This window comes from Pollicipes pollicipes, unplaced genomic scaffold (assembly GCF_011947565.3).
Source record: "Pollicipes pollicipes isolate AB1234 unplaced genomic scaffold, Ppol_2.1 Scaffold_4295;HRSCAF=5057_pilon_pilon_pilon, whole genome shotgun sequence".
Classification (NCBI taxonomy): domain Eukaryota; kingdom Metazoa; phylum Arthropoda; class Thecostraca; order Pollicipedomorpha; family Pollicipedidae; genus Pollicipes; species Pollicipes pollicipes.
This window is the reverse complement of record NW_023596461.1, coordinates 8,838,754-8,863,399: the sequence shown is the minus strand read 5'-3', so window position 1 is coordinate 8,863,399 and position 24,646 is coordinate 8,838,754. Positions and strand designations below refer to the sequence as shown.

Below are 24,646 nucleotides of genomic sequence, written 5' to 3'. Positions count from 1 at the left end.
CGGGTACCGGCCTCGGCGGCGGCTGCCGGCAGCACCCCGTCACCGAACCCGCTCCCCGCAGGTGAGGCGGCTAGTTTCTCCGGCGCGTTTCGACACGGCCGTCGGCCGCGTCGGTCGCTCTCGGCGCCGAGACCGGCGGAAGTAGCGTCACCGACCGGCGGCCGCGTCCTGACGCTCCAGCGCCGGCGCCGCGGCCAGGGGGCGTGTGCGCCTTCGGAGGGGCCGCGTGTCCCCGGACGGTGGAGGGCGGCCGGGTGGAGCGAGCGGCGCTGTGCGGCGAGCGCCGGCAGCGGTCGGTGGCGTGTGGTGCGGCCGGTCGTCCTCGGCGCCCGCGTCACTGGGAAACTCCGGCCGCGCGGCCGCCCGCCTCCCGCGCCGGCTGCAGGGTCAGCCGCGGCGCCGCCGGCCGCCGGCAGCCAGTCGTGGACGGTACATCGGCGGGGCAGCACTGCCGCACGCGCCGGCACCAGGCGGACGCTCGGACGGAGGGCAGAGGCGCCGGTGGAGGCCACTCGCCCAGAGCCAGGGCACTGCGCGACTCACGAGAGACGGCCTGAGGGAGAGAACACATCCGCAGAGTGACGAGGTTCGCTGCCGGGGAAGACTCAGAAGAAGCGAGCCTCGCCGTCCGAGGGGAATTGCCTCTGCCGTCATGCCGCCGGTCATCAGCGACGGCAAGGCGCCGCGCGCGTGCGGCCGCGCCCGCTCCGCCGACGAAGTGATGCAGGCGCACCCGTTCATGCGCCACCGCAACCTGCCCGACATCCAGCCTGGTAAGGAGGCTCGGCCGCGTGCGTGTGCGCGATGGGGGGTGGGCGACAGACCCGGTCCGCCGCCCACATCCGCCGCTGGCTAAGTTAGTCGTTTTTGCTCGTTATTGCTCGGGACTTGAGGCCGCCCCGACTGCACGGTCACATAGCGTCTGTTATTGCTCGCGACCGGGTCGGGTGGGCGGTCAAACCCCGGCCGCGCGCGGCCCGGCTGCGACGCTGTTGCTGGGCCGGACGGGAGCCGGTCAGCGGGGCCGGGCCAGGCCAGGCCTGCTTGTTTGTGTTGTGGGATGGTGTACTGCGGGACACGCTGGTGGCCATGGCAGATTCGAATGTGATTGGCGGTGGTGGCGGTTTAGTCCTCCTCGGGGTGGTGCTGCTTCGTGGAGGGCACGAGCCAAGCACCCCACTGGATGTGGGAATAATTAAACACTATGTTGTAAGCGATGCATACCACACGTTTTTCCATCTCGCCTGAAGGCCATTTACCGGGATTGGATCCTGGCTGGACGAAGCCCGCCATTTAAGGTCCTGGAGCTTTCGTAGTCTGATCAAATTTGGCTGAAAGTGGAGAACAACTTTTGCAGTCCATGTGACAGTGCTACATGAAGACATTAATCACCGTGCTGCATTTGCCACGTGCATTGTTTCACAGTTGCCAATACAGCTCCATGATCGGCGTGCCTCGTCGAAGCGTATGGCATTCCCCGAAACGCTCCAGTTCCCACTGTCTGTTCTCTCCAAGGTGTTTGGGTTCCTGTTCTGACCTTCGATCCGCCACAAGGTCATATTAAGCCAACCCTGCGGCCTGCATGTTTGTCACACGCCCGCCGTTTCCCCTCGGGGTTGTTCCGCCCTGTTTTTGCGGGCGGTTGCCCCGCCTCCGTGGACGGGTCGGGATCGCTATCGGCTATTGATTCTGGCGAAGCGGCGGTGTGTTGATTGCCGGACATTACGGGCGTGTGATGTGCACGCGAGGGCTCCAGCTGTTGTCGCCGGCGTTCCAGAGGCCTGTTTGCTTTCCTGGAAGGCGGGCCAATGCCTCGGCGGACTGATCAATACGGCGCCGGTTGAGAAAGCGTGCTCCGACCGGACCGGTCCCTTCGGCCGACCGCCCGTGTCATCCGCGCCCCCCTCGACGCCCAGGGCGTGCCTTGTCTGGGAGCTGAAGCTGAGGAGGTACTGGAGGTGCCTTAGGAGGTACTGGGCGTCCGCAGGGCGGAAGCGCCCCGGGCAGTGGCTCCGTCCGCGGGCAGCGGCGAAGGCCGGCGTCGGTGGCGGCGCTATTACCGAGCGCCGCCTTTTGCCCCGGGCCAGACACGCGGAAACGGAAGGGCGCAAACATCCGGCCCAAGGTGAAGCCGATTAGCCGAGATGGTGGGTGTTTAAGTGGCGAGACCCTGGCGTCGCTCCGCTGGCAGGCGTGGACGCTCGGGCCCGCCGAACCCACGCGGGTGTGGTCCGTGGTGGTGGTGGGACGGTCCGGCACGCAGCCTGGAGGGCGGCGGAGACCGTGGGGTCGGCAGGAGCCGGGCCAGACGCTGGCTCCATGACTTCAGCCTGACCTGGCGCGTTGCCTGAGGCAACAAACACCAGTCACCGGGAAATGGAGCCGCGATCGGATCGGCTTGGCCGGGGGATGCAGACGCAGTTCATGTTCGTGTGGGGTTGTCTGCGACTGGGGCAAACTGCGGCCCAGGGTCAACTGCGGCACGTGCGTCACTTCAGCGAGATTCAGGAAACATGATAAGTCGTCTGTTTAGATGGCCTGGCCATGGCCGCTCAAACCCGTTGCTTATGTTATGAATGTACGCGGGATGTTTGGTGGGGACAGCCTTGGGACCAGAGGACCGATTAATCAAAGTCTTTACCGACCCACCGTCCAAGGGTTGTCCAAGCGGAACGGACATCCAAAGTTGTCCAGCATTTATTGGTTGTACCACGGGTGCGGACGTGATCAGGTTGCGTTGCAATAGACGTGCCACAAAGACTTACCGAGCGGAGCTCTGATACGGTGGTTAGCCCCATTGATGAAGCGTGGGTGACTGGCTGGACTCTGACCTCTTGCGAGACAGTGGCTGAACCTACGACGCTCGTCGCACGCTGTTGAAATCCCATCGCTGACGTAACTAACCTCCAGTGAAATGTACTAATCACATTTAAAGATTATTGGCACGGTGGCGCAAGTTTGCTTTGTTCTCGCAGCGGCTTTAGATATGCTACCCCTGTATATTTCAGAATATACGTGCTTGCAAAGCATATTTTTCGTGCTGCAAATTTCGACAGGCGTTTGATGTTTGCCCCCGTCGCCGCACGAGCTTGTTCGCCCTCCGCTGTCGTATGGTGTGCTGGTCCCTTTCTGCCGCATCGCTCTCGCTGACCGTGACCTATGACAAGACCACGTGTGATGGGCCTGGCCGGTGGCGCGCGCTGGCGGGGCGTGACGTCACGGGCCGCGCGCGCTCGTGGCGCCGGTTGACACCGCGCCCTGTTTGTCGCCAGGCGAGCGAACCAAGAGCGTGCACGTGCCGCACGTGGTGGTGACGGTCGGCCTGCCGGCACGCGGCAAGACATACATGGCACGCAAGCTGGCCAGGTACCTCAACTGGACCGGCATCAAGACGAAAGGTGGGTGAAGCTGCCGTCTCACGCGCTCGTTTGGGAGCTCGAAACACGAAAAACCATCGAACTCGAACTTGAACTGGAAACTTAACTCGAAACTCGCTGCGTCTCACCGCGTTTAAACGCATTGGGCCGCCAAAAATCGTTTTCAAATGAAACGCGTAGAACATTACGATATCGTGTTTCAAACAAGTTGGTGTTCGTCTCATGGCCAAAAGTTTGCTCCCTACCCCAAGAAATTGCCGAATTTTGGGGCTCACCATGCCCTTGATAGAAGCCGTCGTCTTTTTGCCTGCAACGTGACTCGGCTGAAGACAAAGCGCAAAAACATGAGCCGTACAGCCTTTTTGACTCGTTGGGGTTTGTACTAAGGTTTTATTGTAAGGGAAATACAATCGGACAACTTTTTTGGTCGGGGTTAATGTTGTACCTTTCGACCGCCGGGGAAGCATAGCGCTGTTTAGTGCGGCACTGAAGAGCTGATAAAATCTCCGCCGCGAGGACGAGGGAACCCCACAATTGCTGGAAAGTCATATTCGTTCTCGTCCACATTCCATTGCGCTGGCTGCCGCGGCGTGCAAAGAGTGGCAGACGCCTTGTTGCAAGAAGCGAGGCGGCAGAACTGGTCCGCAGATAAGGTCACAGGCGGATCAGTACTATCTAAGGCTTAAACCAGGTGCAGTTCTGAGCTCGAAAGTACGAGTACGGATTACAGTCCGCTTTGATTCCATGCAGAATCACGCCGCCAGGGATTTCCACTCAACGGGCAAGATGAAATCTGAGCACGCCATCGGTGCGTCACTGCTGGCACGGCCAGTTCGCGCAGGTGGCTGTGATGCGGCCAGCTAGCCGCTGGCTGCTGAGTGGACCCCGTCCCGCTCGCGCCCCGACGCAACCGGGCGCGCGGCGGCCGCCCCGTCCCGCCCGGCTAGGGGCTCGTCGCTGGCGTCACGGCCCGACCACAACAAACGCCGAGGTCGTCCGGTCAGGCGTGTGCGGAACCAGCGGGCTCCGGTCCTCCGGCTAGAGCGCGGTCCGCGGGTGGTCCGCGAGCGGTCTGCAGGCGGCCAGCGGCGCGGGTCTGCCGCGTCGCTCCTATCGCGGGAAGCGCCGGCTGTCCCAGGGGAGGAAGTAACCGCAGCTGCGCAGTAGGAGCGGACAGCTGTGGCTTGGGGATGGCCTCCGACATTTGCGCAACACTGACGCCACATGGAGTGTGGGTGAGCGAGAGTTGTGTGCAGAGCTGCTCTTTCTGAGACTTGCACCGACAATTACAACATTGCAGTCATTTTGTGACGCATGTGGCTGGAAACGCCAGCCACTCATACCCATTGCTTCTGCAGACTCTCTATGGCTCGCTCGATATTGTGTGTCAAACACAACTTCTCGAATCGAGGCCCAGCGCATCGTGTCTTCTGGGCTGCAGCATCCGCCCGCGCACTATTCGTCCCACTTATCGTTGAGGCAGGTTTTTAAGTTTATATCTGGTAGCGTATGCTATTAAAGGCAGACAGCTCATACATACAGTGCGATGCTCAGCGATCTTTTGTCACGCTCTCACACATTTCGATAAGGCTGCGGTGGCGATGTCCTTGTGGGCTCTGTCATGTCTCTCCGCACTTTGTTGGAACCAGAACTGGAGGTTTAACATGCACATCGCGGGTTTGGGATATGACAAAACAAAAGAGGCATGTTTGTCTTGCGTCTCCATCTCGGATGGCACATTCACCAAGGGACCGTGCTAGAGAAGCCTGATTTTCGCGGGGAAGCAGTCCAAAGACATCGAAATAGCGGGATGACTTTGTGTCTGGACGCGACGTTGAGGGCGACGCCCGGACAGGAGTCCTGTCACCGCCCGTTAGCGGAGGAGTGCAGCAGCGCTGCACGCCGTCCGTGACCAGCGGGCGGGCCGCTACAGGGTCTGACAGGGCGGGGAACGACCCACGCCCGCCGAAGCCCGTCACGGCGCCACGCCCGGCCGGCTCGGGGACTCCCCCGGTTGCGGAGCGAGTGCAGGCCGTACGCGGAGGCCGGAGAACGGGCGGGAAACCCACCGCCCGGCCAGCGGCGCCAGACCGCTCGGAACTGGAGACCAGCTGCGGTCAAGCTGGCGTCGGCATGCTTCAGGCCGGAAAGGCTAACGTTGTGTCCGGAATCAATGAGGAGTGTTTGAGGAGCGGACCAAATGTTCCATACGTAGGATGGCGCTCAAAATTCGCTATGGTCCATTGATATTTCTTACTTTACGTGCCGGAGTAATTGAATTTTGTTGTCAGCGTTTCCAGCATTTCATTTCCTTGCTCCTGCCTGACTCGACCGTTCACGCCGGCAGTGTTCAACGTGGGCGAGTACCGGCGTCAGGCCACGTCCCAGTACAAGAACCACGACTTCTTCCGGCCCGACAACGAGGAGGCGATGGCGATCCGCATGAAGTGCGCGCTGGACGCGCTCGAGGACGTGCGCCACTGGCTGGACGAGACCGGCGAGGTGGCGGTGAGTGACGCCGCCGCCGGGCGCGCCGAGGCCGGGTCAGGTCACAGGGTGCCGGGTCAGCTCCTGGGTACGGGCGTGGTCCGGCGGCCCCATCGGGCTCCGTGGCAAGCAGATGCGTAAGCAGCTCTCCTGCGTCCAAGCACGCAGCAATGTCCCGATATGATTCTGGCGGACGTGTGCGACGTTTGTGCGTGCTTTTGTCGCGTTGGCACCTTCGCGCCCGTCCGGTCGGCTCATCTCGTGGCGTGTTGGCCTTGCTGACCGGCGTGCGCGGTTCCGCCAGGTATTCGACGCCACCAACACCACGATTGAGCGGCGCCGCATGATCTTCGACATCTGCACCCAGAAGCTCGGCTACAAGTGCTTCTTTGTCGAGTCGGTGTGCGATAATCCCCTCATCGTCGAGTCCAACATCCTGGTAAGTGGCTGCGCTGGCATTTTGTCGAAGAGGGGGTAAGGAGGTATGCATTGTGGAGATAATAAGCCAGTCCGCTGTTTTTGGGAGTGTTTTTTTCAGCCTGACTTTTTCGATAATGACTTTTTGATTTGAATACAGTGCTAGCTTTGCCTGGGAATGTTCATGACGCCACTAGCGATGTGTGCGCTGGGCTGTCGTTGCACACGGGTGCTCGCCACTGACGGGACCGTTAGCCACACCCACCCGTGTCCAGTGACCTCCATACCGTGACCTCCCTGACCGTCTGTGGATGGTGACCTGAAGCACTTGTTAGGTCGAGCGCTAAAAAATCTCCCGTGCTAAACGGGTCACAGGTCAATGCTTGCTGGGCGCTAAAGTTGTTTGTTAAATGGATGGCAGATCTGTTTATTCAGCGTTTAAGCCGGCGGTGTATGCGTAATATATACACATTGGTATGTGATGGTTAACCTAGATTTCGATCGAGGCGTTCACAGCGGTTTGCGTCTCTTGCGACAGGAGGTCAAGCTGACCAGTCCGGACTACCTGGACTGTGACAAGGAGACGGCGCTGCAGGACTTCCTGCAGCGCATCGACCACTACAAGGCGTGCTACCAGACCATCGACGAGGTCAAAGAGTCCGTGCTGAGCTTCATCAAGATCTTCAACGCCGGTGAGTGACCGCTCTCGGGCGGGACGCGGCGGGGTCCAGTCCGCCACGGACCCGTCAGAGGACGGTGGGCGTGCGGTGCGGGGCAGCAGCGCTGCAGGGTACCCCCGGGCGTGTTTGGAGCGCCCGGCCCCGCCCGGTGCAGGCTGCCGCTGACAGCCGGCGGCGCGGCGTCCCCAGAGCGCCGCGTCACCGCGCCTTGCCGACCAGCTGTTTGTTTATTCATGGCGTGCTTCGAGCCGGTGTGTCGCGATAAGTGGAGCGTCGCGCTAACAGCGAGGCTAAATGAGTATAGATTCCTTAGTTTGACGCAATTTATGATGCTACGGCGTCGGTTGCCTGTTCTGTGCAATCCAGTGTGTGATGTGGGCTGGGGCTATGGCTAATACGGCACACGGAGTGTGACATGGAGTTGGCTGTATACGAATGGTAACTGTGAATCCGCTCTAACCCGCGCCTTGCCTCTTGCCATCAGTGTTGTTCATTTATGCGTATGGTCACGAGTGTAGCGTAGGCGAGCCACCCTTTTTGGGACCGGCCTGGCCTTGCGTGGCTGGGCCGGTGGTAGCGGCTCATCGTCGTTAACGGCGAGCCGTCCACGTATGTGCCTGTGAGCGGTGCCGCGCGGCCCGACAGGCGCTGGACGCCGCCCTGACCGGTCGCCGTGTTGACCCCAGGCGAGAAGGTGCTGGTGCACAAGCACGAGGGCCACCTGCAGGCTCGCATCGTGTACTACCTGATGAACATCCACATCATGCCGCGCACCATCTACCTGACCCGGGTGAGCCGACGGCGCCGGGGCCACCGCCGGTCGCCGCTCACTGGGGAGCGTGGGGTTATCGTACGGTGCGCTTCTCTATGTGTGGCCACTGTTCAAGAGAAGACCGGTCGGTGCAGCTCCGCTAGTTTGCGTTGTCGGCACGAGATGCCGGAGCCCGCGCTTGTGTTGTGGGGCCTCTGAGAGATCACTGGTCGTCACACTGGACGGCTGTGACCGTCAGTTCTGCTGCGTTTGTGGGTGGGTGTTTTTGTGTGGTCTTTGTAATGTGGACGGTATGGTGAACGCCCGTCCCGCCCGTGCCTAGTGACACCGCCTCGCTGGACAGAGACCATTTGTGCGATCCTGGACCCTTATCTAGCCTTCTCCCGATGCCCAGCTAACCGTGCGCTGTTCCCCTGGCGTCCACTTGCCGTCGTCGTGACCTGGCGCTGACCTCACGACCGCCGTCTGACCCCTGGGACCTATCAACAGCACGGCGAGTCCGAGTACAACCAGCTGGGCAAGATCGGCGGCAACTCGCGCCTGTCGGTGCGCGGAGAGCGGTACTCCGAGGCGCTGGCCAACTACATCCACGACCAGGTGGGTGTGGCTGACCCGGCGGCCGCCCCTGTGGCGCCGGCTGTCGCTGGCGGCGCTGCTATGAGCGCTGACCGCCAACCTGTCTAGTTCAACTGCAAACGAGCGCGCGTCATTGGCGGCCCGGTACACGCTGCGTGCCGGTTGTAAGTGGTGCACTGGGGTCACATTATGAACGAATAGGTCAATTTGCGCGTTAGAGTGGTTCAGCGCGGTCACTTTTTGATCGGACTGCTAGTTCATGGAAGCGGCGTTCACGGTGTCTGCACCAGCAGTTGGACTTGATTGGATGAATTTAAACTGTCAAACTCATATTCACTCAACGCTGAGCACGACCAAACGGCTGCAACCGACCCGTGTGAGTTTGGTGCCGGCGCCGCGAGAAAAAAATAGTCCAGGAGGCCTCCATAAGGGCCCCGCGCCGCGCCTTGTATTGAGGTGACCTTTATAGCGGCGGCGTCACATGCCCGGGTCGCGTGACGAACATGTGATCCGCTGGATGGCCACCACCGCCGCCAGCACGTCGTTGAAATAGTGGTGAAATGTACGACACGGAAGGTCCGTGACGGGTACAGCCCTGGGCAGTGCAGTCACGGGTCGTTCGTGAACAGCGCGGCTGACAGTGACCATAAGCTCGACTGTTGTGTGGCGAAAGACACCCCAGCTTTGCCTTCATTGAACTCTGGCCAAGCGCTGAGTATGAATTAGCGGCTGCTGGCATGGTCTCCGTTGCGCGCGCGTCCTTGTCCGTGCGGTGTGGCCGCCGGGCGCGGCCGGCTGCGCGCTGGCGCTGACGGTCCGCCCGTGCCCCGCGTCCGGCAGAAGATAGATGGCCTGCACGTGTGGACCAGCTGGATGCTGCGCACCATCCAGACGGCGCAGCACATCCGCGCGCCGCAGGAGCGCTGGAAGACGCTGGACGAGATCAACGCCGGCACCTGCGAGGAGATGACGTACGAGGAGATCCAGGAGAAGTTCCCCGTGGACTTCGCCGCCCGCGACCAGGACAAACTCCGGTGAGTGGGGACGGAGGCCGGGTCTCCTGTCCCGCATCGATCGGCTGGGGCACGTGACGCTCTCTCAGGACCGATGCGGTGTTTTCTCATTACGTCATCTGGTGGGGATATACGTTATTAGGAAGAAGCGTATGAAGGCGTATCCTCTGAGTTTCCGTGGACGGAAATATGAGGTGTATTTTCGTCTGCGTGCGAGCCGAAATGTGGGACATAAACGTATCCCAATGCGTCTCTATTAGAGGCGTCTCTTGTTCAAGAAGCGTTGCGCGCAGACCATCCCGTCGGGGACCATGAGAACGTTGGTCCAGCCAGATTTTTGCACTGTGTCCGCCAGATGTCGTCCCTCCCGCAGTCACACGGTCAAAAGGTCAACTCTGAAGCAAGGCATGTGAATAGGAGCCCCATAAAGCTTTGTCGGACCTCATTCGGGTTTGTTGTCAAGGCGCTTAAATGTCACACGTGAAGCACGTTTGTTTTCAATCGGTCGTCAAGCTATGTGCTTGGCATTCTCCCCATTTGTATGTCATGACAGTTCGCCATGCCCGACGGCGTACCACCGTCCACCCGCCTGACGTGCTGCGCGCGCCGCCTGGTGTCAGGTACCGGTACCCGCGCGGCGAGAGCTACGAGGACCTGGTGGCGCGGCTGGAGCCGGTCATCATGGAGTTGGAGCGGCAGGAGAACGTGCTGGTGATCGGCCACCAGGCGGTGCTGCGCTGCCTGCTGGCCTACTTCCTCGACAAGCCGGCAGGTTCGTGGCGCGGCGCGGCGGCACGGCACGCCGTTCAGCCGCCGGCTGTGGGACGTGTGACGAGGGGTAGCGGTTTGATGTGCTGGACATTGTGTTGCCGAACTGACCGTCGAGTGTCTTGTCAACAGGAAGTTGTGTGTCGTGCTCGTGTTGCGTGCGGTGCTCAATCGTTGCGAGGCCGCGTGCTCTGCAGGCGCGCCTGTCCCGCGTACCAGTGCGGCGAGCGTTGCGCACGCACTGACGCACCGCCGCCCCGGCAGAGGAGCTGCCCTACCTGCACGTGCCGCTGCACACCATCATCAAGCTGAAGCCGACGGCGTACGGCTGCGAGGTGGACTATATCAAGGTGCCCATCGACGCCGTCAACACGTACCGCGGCCGGCCCAAGGTACGTCCGGCGCCGCTGGCGCCCGCCCCCTGTCGTGTCCCGCTCCCCAGTGGTGTTCGCGCCGCGCCTCTGTGACGGCCGGCGGCGCGGGCCGACGTCGGCAGGGCGGCCCGGCGACGGCGGCGACGGCGGCGGCAGCGGCGCCATCCCGACCGGGCGGCCGGCGACGCTGGCGACGCCGCGCGCGCAACGGTAGGTGGCTGCGACCTGCCGGCCGGAGCCGCTGGCGCGCGGGCATGGGCCGCTTTGTGGCCGCGCACGCTTTTGTCGATGGCGTTTGAGGGGTGCGTAGACTAGCTGACGGGGTCGTTTTGGGTTTGCGTCCTGGTGATTGTCCAAATTGGATTCTAAAGAGGTTTTCCTGGGAGAAGTATATGAAAAGCTGGCGTGAGCGTTTTTGTTTTATCATGTCCCACAATATGTGAAGAATGGGTCCCAAAAAAGGCCTGGTAATTTGGCTTTTAAAAGAGGGGTTTGGTTCCAAAAAAACAGCTTTTAAACCCCAAAGGAACTCAAAACAATATGCATATCTTCCAACTGACCGTGTAGAAGCCCCATGGCGTGAGCACTGCCTCATGTTTGCGCCAGCATAGAGCACTGGTTTCTCTAAGGGCCCATATTAGAAGGGCCCACATTAGATTCTAACCCGCATAAATAGGGCATCTGGAAGGTCTATCGTCGGGCAAAAAGATAGATGATACATTGCATATTGTTGGGCACTTAGAAAAAAGATTATGGACCTTTGATAATGTTCCTCAATATGTTTTGGTTCGGCGTCGGCTGTACAGCATTTCACTGGGTGTGCTGCTCGTCGCCAACGCGTCACGTCTGGCCGCAGTGGGGCGTGTCATCGGGGCGGCCTCGGTGGCGCGCCGTCGGCCGGCCGCTGCCCACGCGGGCCCGCCGGCGCCCGCCGGTACTGAGCGGCGGCGTCTGTTGCAGGTGGCGGGCACGCCGCGCGCTCCGGCCGCCGGCGCCGCCGCGACGCGCGCCGCGCCGCCGGACGCGCACGCCTCCTGCGACCTGATGGCCGACGACCAGATGATCGTAGCGTGACGGCCGCGGTCGCCGGCCCGCGGCCCGCCGCCCGGTGCGGCCCGGCCGCGGGCCCAGGCTGTAGGCGTGGCGTAGTTCGGTTGTGGTCAGAGATATAGGAGCTTCCGATGGTCGGCCGGGCGTACCCAGGTTGCGGCCCCGGGTTGTGAGACTATCCTGTGCTCAGACACGTTCGTTGCGTAGCTAAGTTGTGGAGCGAGAGTCCGGACTAGGCCGTCCTATCGCCAGACTAGGCCAGGCACGTAGAGATGTTGTCTTGTCCCTGTACCACGGGGGGGGGGGGGCTGTCCTGCGTCCAGACCGGTCCGCGGCGGGGTCCGGTGGTGTTCAGAGGCTGGAGCTGTTCCGTGCGGGGTCAGCGGCGGTGTCCCTGGGAGTGTCGGGCGTCCCGCGGCGCGAGCGGCAGCCGCGGGCTCAGGCAGCCCCGCGCCCAGGGGGCCCCTCAGCTGTGGGGGAAGGGGGGGGCGGGTAGATGGCAGCTGTTGAGCACTCGGCGAGGTGTGGCTCTGGCGCCAGTGGTTGGCGATCGTTGGGATGCCGGACTTTCGAGCTGTTGTTTTCTTGGGGGCCGCCAGTCGATGGCAGCAAAGTGGCTCAAAGGCATGCTGTGCACGGGACAGCGCAGTAGTATCGATACCACCCGTGTGTCCGCGCACTTGTCCGTACGTGCGGCGGCTGGTCCGGGCGGCTGCCACGTGCATGTCGGACCTTTTTACATTTATTTACGCACCCATGTTGTGTATTAGGACCTTATTTAATCTAGACAGCGTTTGAGCGCCATGACTTGTTGCGGCTCGTGTTGCCCTGTTGAAAGGTGTCAAATAAACCATTCCCATTTTTATCCGGCGTTTTCTTCGTGCATTGTTTTGACAGCCGTCAGCGTGGGAAAAAAGAAGATCGTGATGCGTGTACTGCCTGTTGTGACCTTTAGGACGTAGACGTGTGTAGTGATGTGTTACTGTGCTTACTGCATGTTAGATTCACGTGACCTTGATGTCAATTTGACGCGGGGTGTTGGTCTCTTTCGTTCCGTGCTTTTCAAGCGTTTCGCACCCAGGAGGTGCTTCAGTTTCATTTCCTCCCTGTTATATGGTTGTAGGACATTGGCATTGTTGTCCTACGTTTGCGCCTTGTTTTGAGCTTTATGGCGCCCGCATGTGACTGTGTGTGCTGGACGCCCAACCTGCGCCGTCTGTCAACCCCCTTTCACGCTCCCCCCCCCCCCGAACATGCGCTTTTCCAGAACATCCGTGCACCTCTAAATTTACAGCTCTATACAGATCACCTGCTTTTCATATGGTGAACGTATAATTTGTTCTTTGGATGCGGGCTGCCCAAACTTCGTCGTGAACTCTCCCCAAGTTTTCCAACAGACGCGCTTAAGTGAAATGCCACCGAAATAAGTCGAAGATGTATTCCCCCCATATGTCAACGGTTTAGTTACCGGTTTGCAACTCTTGGCACCGGTTGTGGGCCGGAATGCACGTTTGTCGAAATTCTGAGATTGTGTCGCGGTTTAAAGCGGTAACCCGGGGATGAGGGAACCCTCGACAGCTCCGAGCTGCACGTCCGCGTGTTCCCATGCGGGCCGCCCACACAGCGGCGGGCGCGGCGTGGTGCCGGCCTGTCTGGCCACGTGCGCCTCGGTCCAGAGCTCCTCGCTGCGCCGGTGTGGTGTGTGCCGTGAGTTGCCGCTTTCGCCGTGCGTGGGCGGCTGTCCGCGCTGCGGTCATCCAGCAGCCCGCCGGCCGTCTCTGCTAGTTCTCCGCCTTTCGCAGGTGGTGAGCCTGTCGCGCTCGTACGAGGACGCCATGGAGACGCTGCCGTTCCACTTCTGAGGAGACCGCCACCGGCTGCGCCCCGCCAGCCACTCTGCCTCTCCGCCACGCGGGCACCGGACGGCCTGTCTCCCGGCACGAGCACACGCACTGAGGCCGGGCCCGTGCCGGACGCGGCCTGTGGGCTGTAATGTCCAAGCCCGCGGCTCGGCTCGTCCCGGTCCGGCCGGGGACCGCCCTGCTGAGGCCGACCGTCGCGGGCGACGGCCCGTGTCGGGGGCGCCGCCCGGCGGCCCCCAGAGACCGCCGCCCTCGCCGGATCTTCCGCAGTACAAACGGCACAGATCGGACAGGTGATGGGGTGTGTTGGTGCAGTCGTCTTGGAGAACGCCACCGACCACGGCTCACAGTGTTCTTGCCACATATCACAAGTCTTGTCTTGTTCAACTTCTTGGCTTCCGTGGACTGAGTGCCGACTTTGAATGCAGCGTTGGGTGCCGTCGTTGCTGAAGGGTGTTTTTGCTGGGTGTACGCTGCCCTCTGTCTGTTAAGGAAAGCGTCGATTCTTATATTACAACCTGTCTCTCCATCCGATGAAAACACCTTGGGTATGTTCGTGCGGAGTTACGTTTGGGGCGGCTCGATGAATGCGTACGTATACTGATAAGTTTCGTCTTTATATTTATATTGTATCATGCCGAACCAAGCTGGCTGGACAAGCGCACGGTTTATGTGATGTTCTAGGCCGCGTGACGATTGTTGGGGATGGGCTTCGCCTGATCTATCGCTGGATCACCACCGTGATATGGGCCGTGCGGTATTGCAACTGGTGACCGAAGGTATTTTTGTAAGTGCGGTTGTCTGACGACGGGTGGTGCGTGCCTCGGTATGCTAGCATGCGCCATTATTTGGTCCGTGGGAAGCAAGATGCATGTCTTAACGGGGTTGTAGCTACGATGGACAAAACATTCCTCCGTTCTGTGGTGCATACCCCTACATGAGGTGATAAATGTGTGGCTCGAGAGCGTTGTCCTGGGTGCGGCTGTTCAAACGTCCGCTTTTCTGTGGAACATATGGTAATAAATACGTCTTAATGAACTTGTTACAGATACCATACGTGGATGGAGGAAGGACAGAGAAAATGATGAAACCTATCCCAGAAATACGCCCAACATTGCCTTCCACCCGGATTTGGACCATTTTGCTCCCAGAGTTTGGGGCAGCTCGTTACTTCAGGCTACAGATTACCATTTGCATTTGTATTTGATGATTTCCGTCTTGGAGATACCACGGGGTCACCGCGTGTCAGATACCGCGAGGTCACCGCATGTCAGATATCGCGAGGTCACCGCGTGTCAGATACCGCGGGGTCACCGCGTGTCAGATACCGCGGGGTCACCGCGTGTCAGATACCGCGAGGTCATCGCATGTCAGATATCGCAAGGTCACCGCGTGTCAGATACCGCGAGGTCACCGCGTGTCAGATACCGCGGTGTCACCGCGTGTCAGACACTGCGTGGTCACCGCATGTCAGATGTCGCATGTCCAAAACTTCAGCACGTGTTCATGTTCATTCTCATTTTATTCACGAATCCTTCCAACGAGTGGCTTTGATTCGGTGCTATTACAGCAGTAGGATGAGTGCGAAATTGAAACCGGCAACAACACGAACACATTCCTGCATTATCAGTCATGTTGTTCTGGCTTCCCTTCTAAGTATTCGCACAACGTCAAAAGCAAAATCATCCGTCAAAACCTGTTGCACAACGGCAAGCAAGCAATGTTGCGTAAGGAGTCGGTCGATCGACATCGTCCAGTCTATTGCAAGGCTCCTTGCGTATACGAGAGGCAGAGATGGTCGGCGGCAGACGGCCCTAGGAAGAGGCCGCGCGATACGAAAAGGCCCTGCTTGTCACCGACAGACGAACGAGGACATCTGGTATCGCCCGGGTGGCGCGCTGGCGTGCAGCGGTACGTGTGGTGAATGGTTTCAGGATCAACACCGGAGCCCGCGCATCATTAAGGGCCCTGAGCATAGAGAGGAACGATCTTGACCCAATGCTTTGTCACTCCTTGCACTCTGTTTAGGTCGGATGGTGCAGCCCCACGTCAGACCTAGAGGCGGTGCAGAAGATGGGGGAAAACAAGGGACTGGGTGAGAAGCTTTCGAGCCTCTGCCGTAAAGTGATGACGAATTTTATGCGATTAGAAAAGGAGGGAGTTGCACTCTGACAACATGGCACATATGCATCTCCCAGGAAATGGTGTCTTCAGTAGTGACCTCCCGCATCTTCACGGACGACGAAGGGCTCTGAACAATTTGTGTCCCAATGTGAAAGTGAAAATATGAGGTTTAGTGCGAGGATTGTAGAGAGGATGGGACAGAGGATAGGTCAAGAGAAGGAGAATGATAGAAAGAGGGAGAAGCGTTGTTTGTGTGGGATTCATCTTAAGGGAATAGGATGTGACGTAGGGTTACATCGTTTGAATGGTTTCTTCCTGTCGGGATTTCAGAATGAATAGATGGTCTGGATAAGCGTAGTCCAGCATGCAACCTAGACGTCTCTGAGAGAGGTTAGATGAAAGGTCTTTCGTGAAGATACTGATGAGGATCGGGCGGCTCGAGGATCCCTGAGGGACGCCGTGAGTCAGCAGAAGAGAGAGGCAACCGTCTCTTATTGCCTGCCGCCGATCAGCAAGGCACTCTCAAACAACCTAGCTCGGATCGATTTCCTGCCACTACAGCTTTGTCAAAAGGACGCTGTGGTCAGCACTGTCAAAAGCACACCTGAGATCAGTGGAGGTGACGGCGACGGTGTGACCCACGTCAATCCGACGTACCGCCCAATCAACGGCTTCGACCAGGACATCCTCTGTTGAGTGACAAGGTCTGCAAGCGTACTGTGATGAGGCTAGAATTGTTTGTGGTAAGAGATGGAAGAAATGATGTTGGTCTGAAGTTACTACCGACGTCACGAGGGCCAGATTTGTGAAGACGTATGACAGAGGCAACGTTCCACGAATCAAGACAAATGCAAGAAGCAACAGAGGTGTCGGTTATATAGAGCAAATGTGGTCCGGTGCAGGGAAACATTTACACAGCGCATGCAGTTGCACGCCGTCATGGCATGTCATCACTACCCCGGATGATAGCGGTTCGTTCATAGCCCTCGATAGTTCGGGCAGTCGTAGGACGCAGTCTTAGGCTGGCAGTGGTCATACAACGGCGGCTTGGGTGGATGACGGGGCCGTCAAGACTACTCGCAGCGAGTTCGGACAGCGATGCGTGGGCCGACGGAAGCGAAGCGTCGGTCGTCGTCGGCCTTTTCGGGCAGGTTTTCACTGACACCCTCTCCTCCCTTCGCGGGCTTGAAAGCGAAGCTTTTCCCAGCACGGTCGGTGAGCACGGCATCGCACGAAAAAACTACGTCTCGACCTCGCAAAGTGGTTTACTTTCACGTGGCTTCGAAGAAGTCGGTAGGCCGATTAGGTCGGTTTCGGCCCAAGATTCGCGCTATACTCGGTACGCGTCATCGCGTTGCCGCATTAGCGACAGGTCAAGGCTGTCCATGGACGGCACAACACTGCAGGTGATCACGTGATCACGTGAACGTAATGCACACGTTGGAAGACACATCGCTGGAAAGATTTCCACGTTCGTGAACAAAGGCTGTGCTGTCTCGTTCCGACCGGCCCCAGTTTTTAAACTCAGGTGTGCGACGAGTACTTTGTTGCGATTTCCACTCTTATTGCTCGCGCAAGGTCGTAATTTCCTCCGCAGTTGAGGGGTATCAGCCCCCCTCCCCCATGTTAGGTTCTAACCGCACAACTTTGAGAATGGACTGGTTCAGATCAGGAGAGCAACCCGTCAGTTGGTGCATTTTGCAGATAGGCTTTAGTTATTTTTCGCTGTTCAGCCTCTCCCCAACTCATTTTGTTAAACTCCGCCACTGCTCTCAGTTATTTCCCAGTTTGAGAGCCGGCGATGATTTTACAGATCTTGTTAGGAATGGAATGGAGGGCCCACCGTTCGCCACTGGGGGCCCTGACTGGCACAGGGCTGTTTTGTTGCCTGATGTGAGCAATCATCTTATGTATCCTTAAATGGCCAGAGGGCCCCGACCGACGCGGAGACCCTCTGGCTTCGGGCTCCCGTCCCCGTTCCTGTTGAGCAAATCTTTCCCCGACCAATTCGAGGCCTCTTGTTACACAGAATGCCCTGCTAGGCACTATGGGCCCCTGAACGACACAGGAGCCCGACCGATATAAATCGCGGGCCCGGCCTTGTCCCTGCTTGGAGGATGGGCACCCAGAGCTCAGACCAACACGGAGCCGACTGCTCGTTGTTCGTGATGTCCGGCCGAAAAAGAGGAACGCTCTGTCCCAGGGGTCCCTATCGGTGCGGGAGCTCATCCTACTGATATTTGGTATCACGGCCTTTGGGCAAGGGTCCTTGATATGACCTACAGACAGCCATTCGGACCCTTCAGCTATCCCATTGACCCTCTGATCTTTGGTCTCGAGAAACCCTTCGGCCCCTCTTCGGGCCCCCTCAACCAACGCTTCCAACGCTTCGACTTGGGGCCTCTTGCCGATACAGGACGCCTGTCAGGCATTGTGGGTTCAAGGGTTCAGGGGCTCAGACGGACATGGAGCCGTCTGCTCGGCGTTCGTAGTCTCTAACCGACTTAGACACCCGCGTTGTCTCAGGGGTTCCTGAAACGGTGCAAGGGGACCTCTCATTGATATTTCAGTTCACGACCTTACGGGCGATGATTCCTTGTGTGACCTACAGTCAGTACTTCGCGCCCTCACCTTTGATCATCGGTTCTGGTGGGCTGCCCGGGTCCCTCTTCGGGCCTCATCAAACATTCCCTTGGTCGGCTTGGAACCCCCTGCGAGCACAAGGCTCCATTTTAGGCGCTGTGGGCCCCTGACCGGTACAAGACCCCGACCAGTGTAAATCACTGGTCCCGGCTTTACAACTGATTGGGAAGTGGGCCCTCAGGCGTATACCGACGCGGAGTCGACTGGGTGTTACTGGTGGTATCTGACCGATATAAAGACCCATATCAACTCAGGGGGTCCCCAATCGACGCGAAGGGCCCTCTGACCGTTATTTGAGGGCCCGTCTTCGCAGGCCGAGGCCCCTGAAAAAGACTTCGACCACCCCTTTGTGCCCTAAGTATACCAATACTCGTAAGCGAGCTTGTTGCATCATACGTGACGCTTGCTTCAATATACATTTAAATGTGAAACATTCCCTTTAATTTAAGGTAATTGGCTTTGGCTCCCCATTTACTCAGAGGACCCTGTGCGCTGGCCGGGGTCCTATGCCAGTCTGCCGGAGCACTCCCGATCGTCCAGGGGCATACGCCGTTGGTCTTGCGTTCTTTTCGCTTGCTCGGAGGACCCTACACTTGTTGATGGAAGGCTCTTTGGTGGCCTGCCACGGCATCCACGATTGTTCAGGTTCCGTCCCTACCGGCCGTGGTGACTTAGCCTTAGAGCAGCGGTCGGATATGCGCCGATGAATTGTTACGCCCAATTGTCGGAGATAATTTGCCGTGCTGCCAAAGTCGTATGTGTCATATCCGTTTGTTTTCGAACTTGTGACACCTATTATACCCATGCATTACGTTCTTGATGCATTTTAAATGCTAGCATATTTCATCCTCCTTCACAGCAGAGCAAAAACTCTGTATCATTCATCAGCCAGCAAGGCACTACATCAACTAGCCGGCCAGCGAAAATAATCGAGGAATCAAGTTCGTTTTTTATTTTAAGGACATTTGCCAGCCAACTTAAGTTTATTTTGTCATGCTTTTCGAAAAAATAGCATTCAGAATGGGAGGATTCACCATGATCTGGAGAAAATGAACAAGTCCATGTATGCGCATGTGTAGTGCGCCTAGTTTTCTAGGGTTGCGCACAGTAAGATGGGTTTCGGTATGGACAGTGACATATAACAAATCTGAGAATTTGATGGCCGGAATGCGAGGATTTTTTGGAAGGGCCCTAACTCTAGGGGTCCGCGCAATATTGCGTGCCCTCCCTCACCCCCTGAAGAAATTTTGAATCCGCCCCTGCGCACCATTGGCTCACTCTCTCGTGATGTATCGCGTTAAATGCCGACAGTATCATGATACTGTGCCATTTGTCGCTGTGTCGCTGCATGCAGTCCGCTGCTAGTGCCTAACGCTTACTCTTCCGCGAATCCAGCTTCAAGAGCATTTGTAATAAGCATCGCACAGTGTGCTCTCTGTTGCCTTTGACTTGAGCAAACGGTGTCCCTACCTCCGCTACTAAAAGCTTAGCGGCACGATGACGTGAACTTTGCATATGCATAACTGTAGTTATTCACATCCATTTTATATACACCTGTGGCATCGTCATATCGCCCTCGGCCTTAAGCGAAGTCGGATCCGCCGCAATCTGGCTTGCGCGGTTTAGGCGATCGGCGGCCTTGGCCGATCAGCTGATCCATCACGCTATTTTCGTTCGCACCAACCTGCCCATCATGAAACGCGTGCAGTTTAGAACGCGCACACGGAATGGATATCACCACAAACCACATATTGCTGAGTAGAATATGTGATTTTCACACTCGCATTCTGATCTCTGGGTTGCACGTATTTCCCGTTATATAACTTCATTCCTAATTCCACACGTTATTACGGAGACTGTTACTAGATATGTACAATTGATGTCACCGTCACCGAGACACGCATCAAAGAAAACCTACCATGACCTTCACGAGTGTACATATGCATCTAAGCATTACGTGCGACGCTTGTCGGGACATCATCGTTTTTGAAAGATAAACGCATTTGCATCTGCGCATTTGCCTATCAGAAGGTTTAAGCTAGCTGACGGAGATGCGCCTACTGAATCCAATTTTCATTAAGAAATTCGAATGCCTTGAGTTATGATGACATTTTTTGGTAGGTCGGTACTGAACCACTTTTTGGCGTGAAATTTGATACCATAGCCACATGTCCATTAGGTAGGGCAGTGCATTTACATATATGTATATACAACACCATTGTCTGGAGGGTTGATTTTTCAGAGTGCACCGATCACTTAGGGTAGTTTAATAAGCACCAAGGTGGTGTGAGAATATTTCCTACCGTTTTGTTCTAGTTTTATTACACCGTTTCGCCGAAAAAATATTCAGTTTGATTGAGTTCGAGGGACATGACAGCGCTTAACGTCATAAGGCCAGAGCGTTGCGAGTCGGCGGGAAAGGTATGACAGGTGAGATTCGTTTAGTACGACAGGCGTAATTCGTTAAGTACGACAGGTGAGATAAGTTAGATTATATTGATACGACAGGTGTCCATTACGGGCGTGTAGCCCTGGGGGCGCAGCTAGATTTACGGAAGAGGTGATGGTACCATGATTTGGGATGAACTAGGGGTTATCTGCTACGAACAGGTCCCAGAATCATTGGCGGTGCCCACGCACTGCGAACAGACTAACAGGCTCCACGATCGTTTGTAGGTACAGTGCCTGACGTATCAATGAGCACGGGTGTCGATTTGTATTCTTTTTTTAGGGCTCCGGCCCCCAATGTTGAATTGGTCCCCAATGTTGGCTTGGCCCCCCAATGTTTTTGACTGGAATGTTACAAAGAGCGCAATTAAAGATGACCATCACACAGAGTCTGTCTTCCATGGTCCTTCTGCATAGAACCAAAGGGCATCGCGGACACAGCGGGGCAACGTCATCGCCACGGCCTTAAAATCATTTCCTCAAATGGTGGGTAGCTTTAGATCATGGGGCTAGACCCTATCATATATGCCGCGTTTTTTTCCCGGTCAAACATAACCTTACACCCCTATTACCCCAACCTAAGCGTGATAATGACGCCGATGATTTAGAGGTCTCGTGGAAATTTATGGCAAGCGTTGTTTTGCGTGCTACTCATAGAAGGCCACAAACTTAGCATACTTTTACTCGAAACCTGACTGTTTGCGGTATGGTCTCCAGAGAAAACGAAATCGGGTAACGAACTGATATTTTTGGTGCAGCATTGTTACTTCAGAATACACGTTCAGGAATGAAATTGGATTTATAATACACACAAAATTCTAAAAAATGCTGCGACGGATTTGAAATCCGATTCCGTACTGAGAAAACTTTATTGTTTGTACTCCGAACCACCATTCGATTATTGTGAAGTTTTTACGAACCCTTCCAGCCTCGGGCCTCTAACAAAAAAGCACGAAAGGGTCTTTACTGTGTCATGCAATTGCACGATTTCTAGCGCCCTGGGATTCGGCTGACGCTGTTAAGTCAGCAGCCAACGTTCGGCACGTTATATATGAATGTTTGTTCTGAAAGGCAAACCCTACACCAAGCGTTTCGCCACATTACGAATGTGGTCAGCTTAGCTTTAGTTGACCTTAGCTCTACCAAAGTTGGGCTTCAGTAACAACGACTGGTGTATCTTCGCTGCAATGAAGTTTTTTGCGAGCATTTTGTGCGTTGTAGTCAACGGGTTCATAGCAAGACAGTGCCCGTTAACTGCCCATCACTAAGTTTTTCCAAAGACTTCACATGTGACAGAAATGAGCCTTGAAGGGTTCACCTCCGATAAACGTATGCCACCGTTAATAATTACGTTGGTATTGTTTTAATGCATCTTTACACATACACTTGCCCTGCACTTTTCGCATGAAAATTGCATGAAAGTTTGAGCTTCATCTGGAAACCTGTGGTCATTATATTTTAGGACGTTTAGTTGCCTTCTTTAACAATTTTCAGGGAATTCCTTCAAACTTTTTTTGTAGGCTGGTCTGTTACTTCGTAATACTGTGGGAGAGAAGTTACACATGAAATTGGAATACCTTACACAATTTAACATAACAAGCTGTGGGACGTGGGGGTGGGGGACATTAGGGTCCAAATAGTCCGGTTTCCTAACAGAACACCGCTCATAAAAGGGAAGTTTGGGTGTGGCGAATAAAATTGACAAGTCGGTCAAGCCAAAAGCTTAACACGAAAAGAGCAATGCGGTCATTTAAGGTACTGGTTGCTCGGGGATGTTCTCTCGATCAAACGAACTATCAAAAACACATCGGGAAACGTAGTCTTATCTCTGAAACCACCAGGAAGAGTTTCAGTCGAGATCTAGGTTACCGAAAAGTGCGGCGTCACGAATTTTTGGAAGTAATCCAATGGGCTATCATCCCTTTCCCTCCCAACGTAGCAGGGCGCCCGTTGCCCCATACCGGTGGATACCTTTTTATCACAGTTCGGTGGCTTTTCCTCAACACAGTGCATATCATCACCCAGACCAGATGCGACACCAAGTATCAGTGTATGAATGTGTGTATGTACAGCAGAAAAAGCTGCATAGGGCAACATTTCATGCAATATTTATCCTGCCGCTACGCATGAATTGGACGCCCGATTCCAAAGGTTGTTAGTCTGCTTATAACAAAATAATGGAAGAGTAAGTCTGGCTATTTATTATGGAGGCGTTAGCAGCATTTCAAACGGCGCGTTGTTTGAGGACAACAGAGCTCAGACACTCTCACCAGGTCTGCACCAACACCATTTATGGTGCGTCTCAAAGCGCAGCCAAGCGTTTTCTGACGTGATGCGTTCAGACTGGCAAAAGCGACTGTGGCATGAGCTGGATTCACTCCATCCAGGCGAAGGCGGTGCGCGTGACGCACTGCTGCCGCGCTGATCCTCCCGTGTATCGCCATTAACATGCGCTTGAGTAGGCATGGTTCAGTTTGACCCCCGAATTAAAACAAGTAAATAGCAGATTGTTTGGTTGGCAATATTTCGATGCATCTTGTAAGGCCGCTGAACAACGGCAGGTAAAAATCGGGCCGTGGATTAAATGAAAACAATTTCTAGGGAATCGTCCGATCTGATGCAACAAAGAAGCGTTCGACGAAGACCTACATCTATAACATAGTTTCTCAGGCAACTCAACAATTGAATACATAAATTTCATTGACCTAAGGTCAGGTATAAAGGTCACATCAAGGTCAAAATCAACCTGCTTGATCGTTCTAGAGCTTGGTATGTGGGGTAGATTGTAGTGCTCATTTCGAATTCATTGTTAACAGGAGCATACTAATATTTCATCAACTTCTAAACTGTTTAGGGACTAGCCTAGTTGATTCTAGTCTTTTGTTAACAGGAGCATACTAATATTTCATCAACTTCTAAACTGTTTGGGGACTAGCCTAGTTGATTCTAGTCCTTCGTGGCGAACGGCTGAGGCCTGGCCCTAGTCGAATCTAGTCGCGCGGCGTATCAAAGCGTCTGATTCCCCCTCCGGAACGGGTGGGTCGGGACATAATCCTCTCGTTTGTGCAAACCCTTCCCGACCGCCCGCTGTGACAGGTGAGGGTCGACCCGCTCGGGTCGCCAAGCGCGGGCCCGACGAGTGGGTCCGCATGTGTTGGTCAAACTTTCCGAAATGGAACTTGCAAGACGAACAGCTTATCTCGCCCCCGGCCGGGGGGGGGGGGATGCTGACCTACCCCTACGGTTTTTAAGCGCAGCTCAAAACCGAATACTCGCAGTAACACCACATTTACAGTACCTACTGATCCATCAATTTGACATCCTTTGTGCAAACTTAAGCCGGTGATCTGCCAAGGCCAGTGATCTACGTCAGGTCAAAATGGTTAGCCTCTTAAAACTTTGACCAAACATAACTTTTTGTGAGTCTCATATTTTTTAAGGCAGGCGAGGTAAGTGACCTCTAATCAAGTCAACTTTGTTGATGCATCGTAAATAATCACAACTGGACGCATTCTTGTGTATTTTTGGGGTTTGGATGGAAGGAAAAGACCACTAGCTCACGTGCATAGCGATCATATGACCAAAGTGCACATGACCTTGGCCCAGGTCATATTCAAAGGTACCTCCTGCAAAGCACATGCTGAGCTCAAAATCGACGGTTTTATTCCGTAATTTCGAGCTCAGAATCTGATGCTCCAATGAAAACATGTGATATAACTATAATGCATGCTGAGCTCACCATAGGTCACGAGAGGACATGTGAGGTCATGTGATGTCAACCAAGGTCAATTCCCTCTGTTGTCGGTAGCAGAAGGGCTAGATAAATGGGTGCGCATGCAACCACATCTACATCGTGTTTGTGAAGCTGATGACGTATGATTTGATGTTCCAACGCGACCGTTCTCAGCTCGTTACAAATACATTGCCAAGCGTTGACGGGATTATGTATAATAAGTACAACAGCTATGCGTTCTTGAGCATCTGTAGATGTAAAACACACTTCTTCTGACCATAGAAAAACATTGTGGTGGTCGCGTAGAGTAGTTTGTCAGTGT

General features: G+C 55.9%; 1 protein-coding gene across 4 annotated transcripts in view; it reads left to right on the top strand.

Annotated features, from left to right (window-relative positions):
• Pfrx (6-phosphofructo-2-kinase/fructose-2,6-biphosphatase) overlaps positions 1 to 14,414 on the top strand; it is a 51,475-nt gene extending 37,061 nt beyond the window's left edge. For 3 of the 4 annotated variants that reach the window (XM_037219618.1, XM_037219617.1, XM_037219616.1), the window contains exons 3-12: positions 3,273 to 3,398; positions 5,725 to 5,885; positions 6,169 to 6,303; positions 6,820 to 6,973; positions 7,648 to 7,751; positions 8,223 to 8,330; positions 9,150 to 9,343; positions 9,943 to 10,094; positions 10,355 to 10,482; positions 13,317 to 14,414. In XM_037219618.1, coding sequence (XP_037075513.1) covers positions 3,273 to 3,398; positions 5,725 to 5,885; positions 6,169 to 6,303; positions 6,820 to 6,973; positions 7,648 to 7,751; positions 8,223 to 8,330; positions 9,150 to 9,343; positions 9,943 to 10,094; positions 10,355 to 10,482; positions 13,317 to 13,376 — 1,322 coding nt within the window. In that variant the 3' untranslated portion in view covers positions 13,377 to 14,414. Of the gene's footprint in view, positions 1 to 402; positions 774 to 3,272; positions 3,399 to 5,724; positions 5,886 to 6,168; positions 6,304 to 6,819; positions 6,974 to 7,647; positions 7,752 to 8,222; positions 8,331 to 9,149; positions 9,344 to 9,942; positions 10,095 to 10,354; positions 10,483 to 13,316 lie in introns of those variants that run through there. The other variant, XM_037219619.1, reaches the window with a different exon arrangement.
• Positions 14,415 to 24,646: the final 10,232 nt, after the last annotated feature.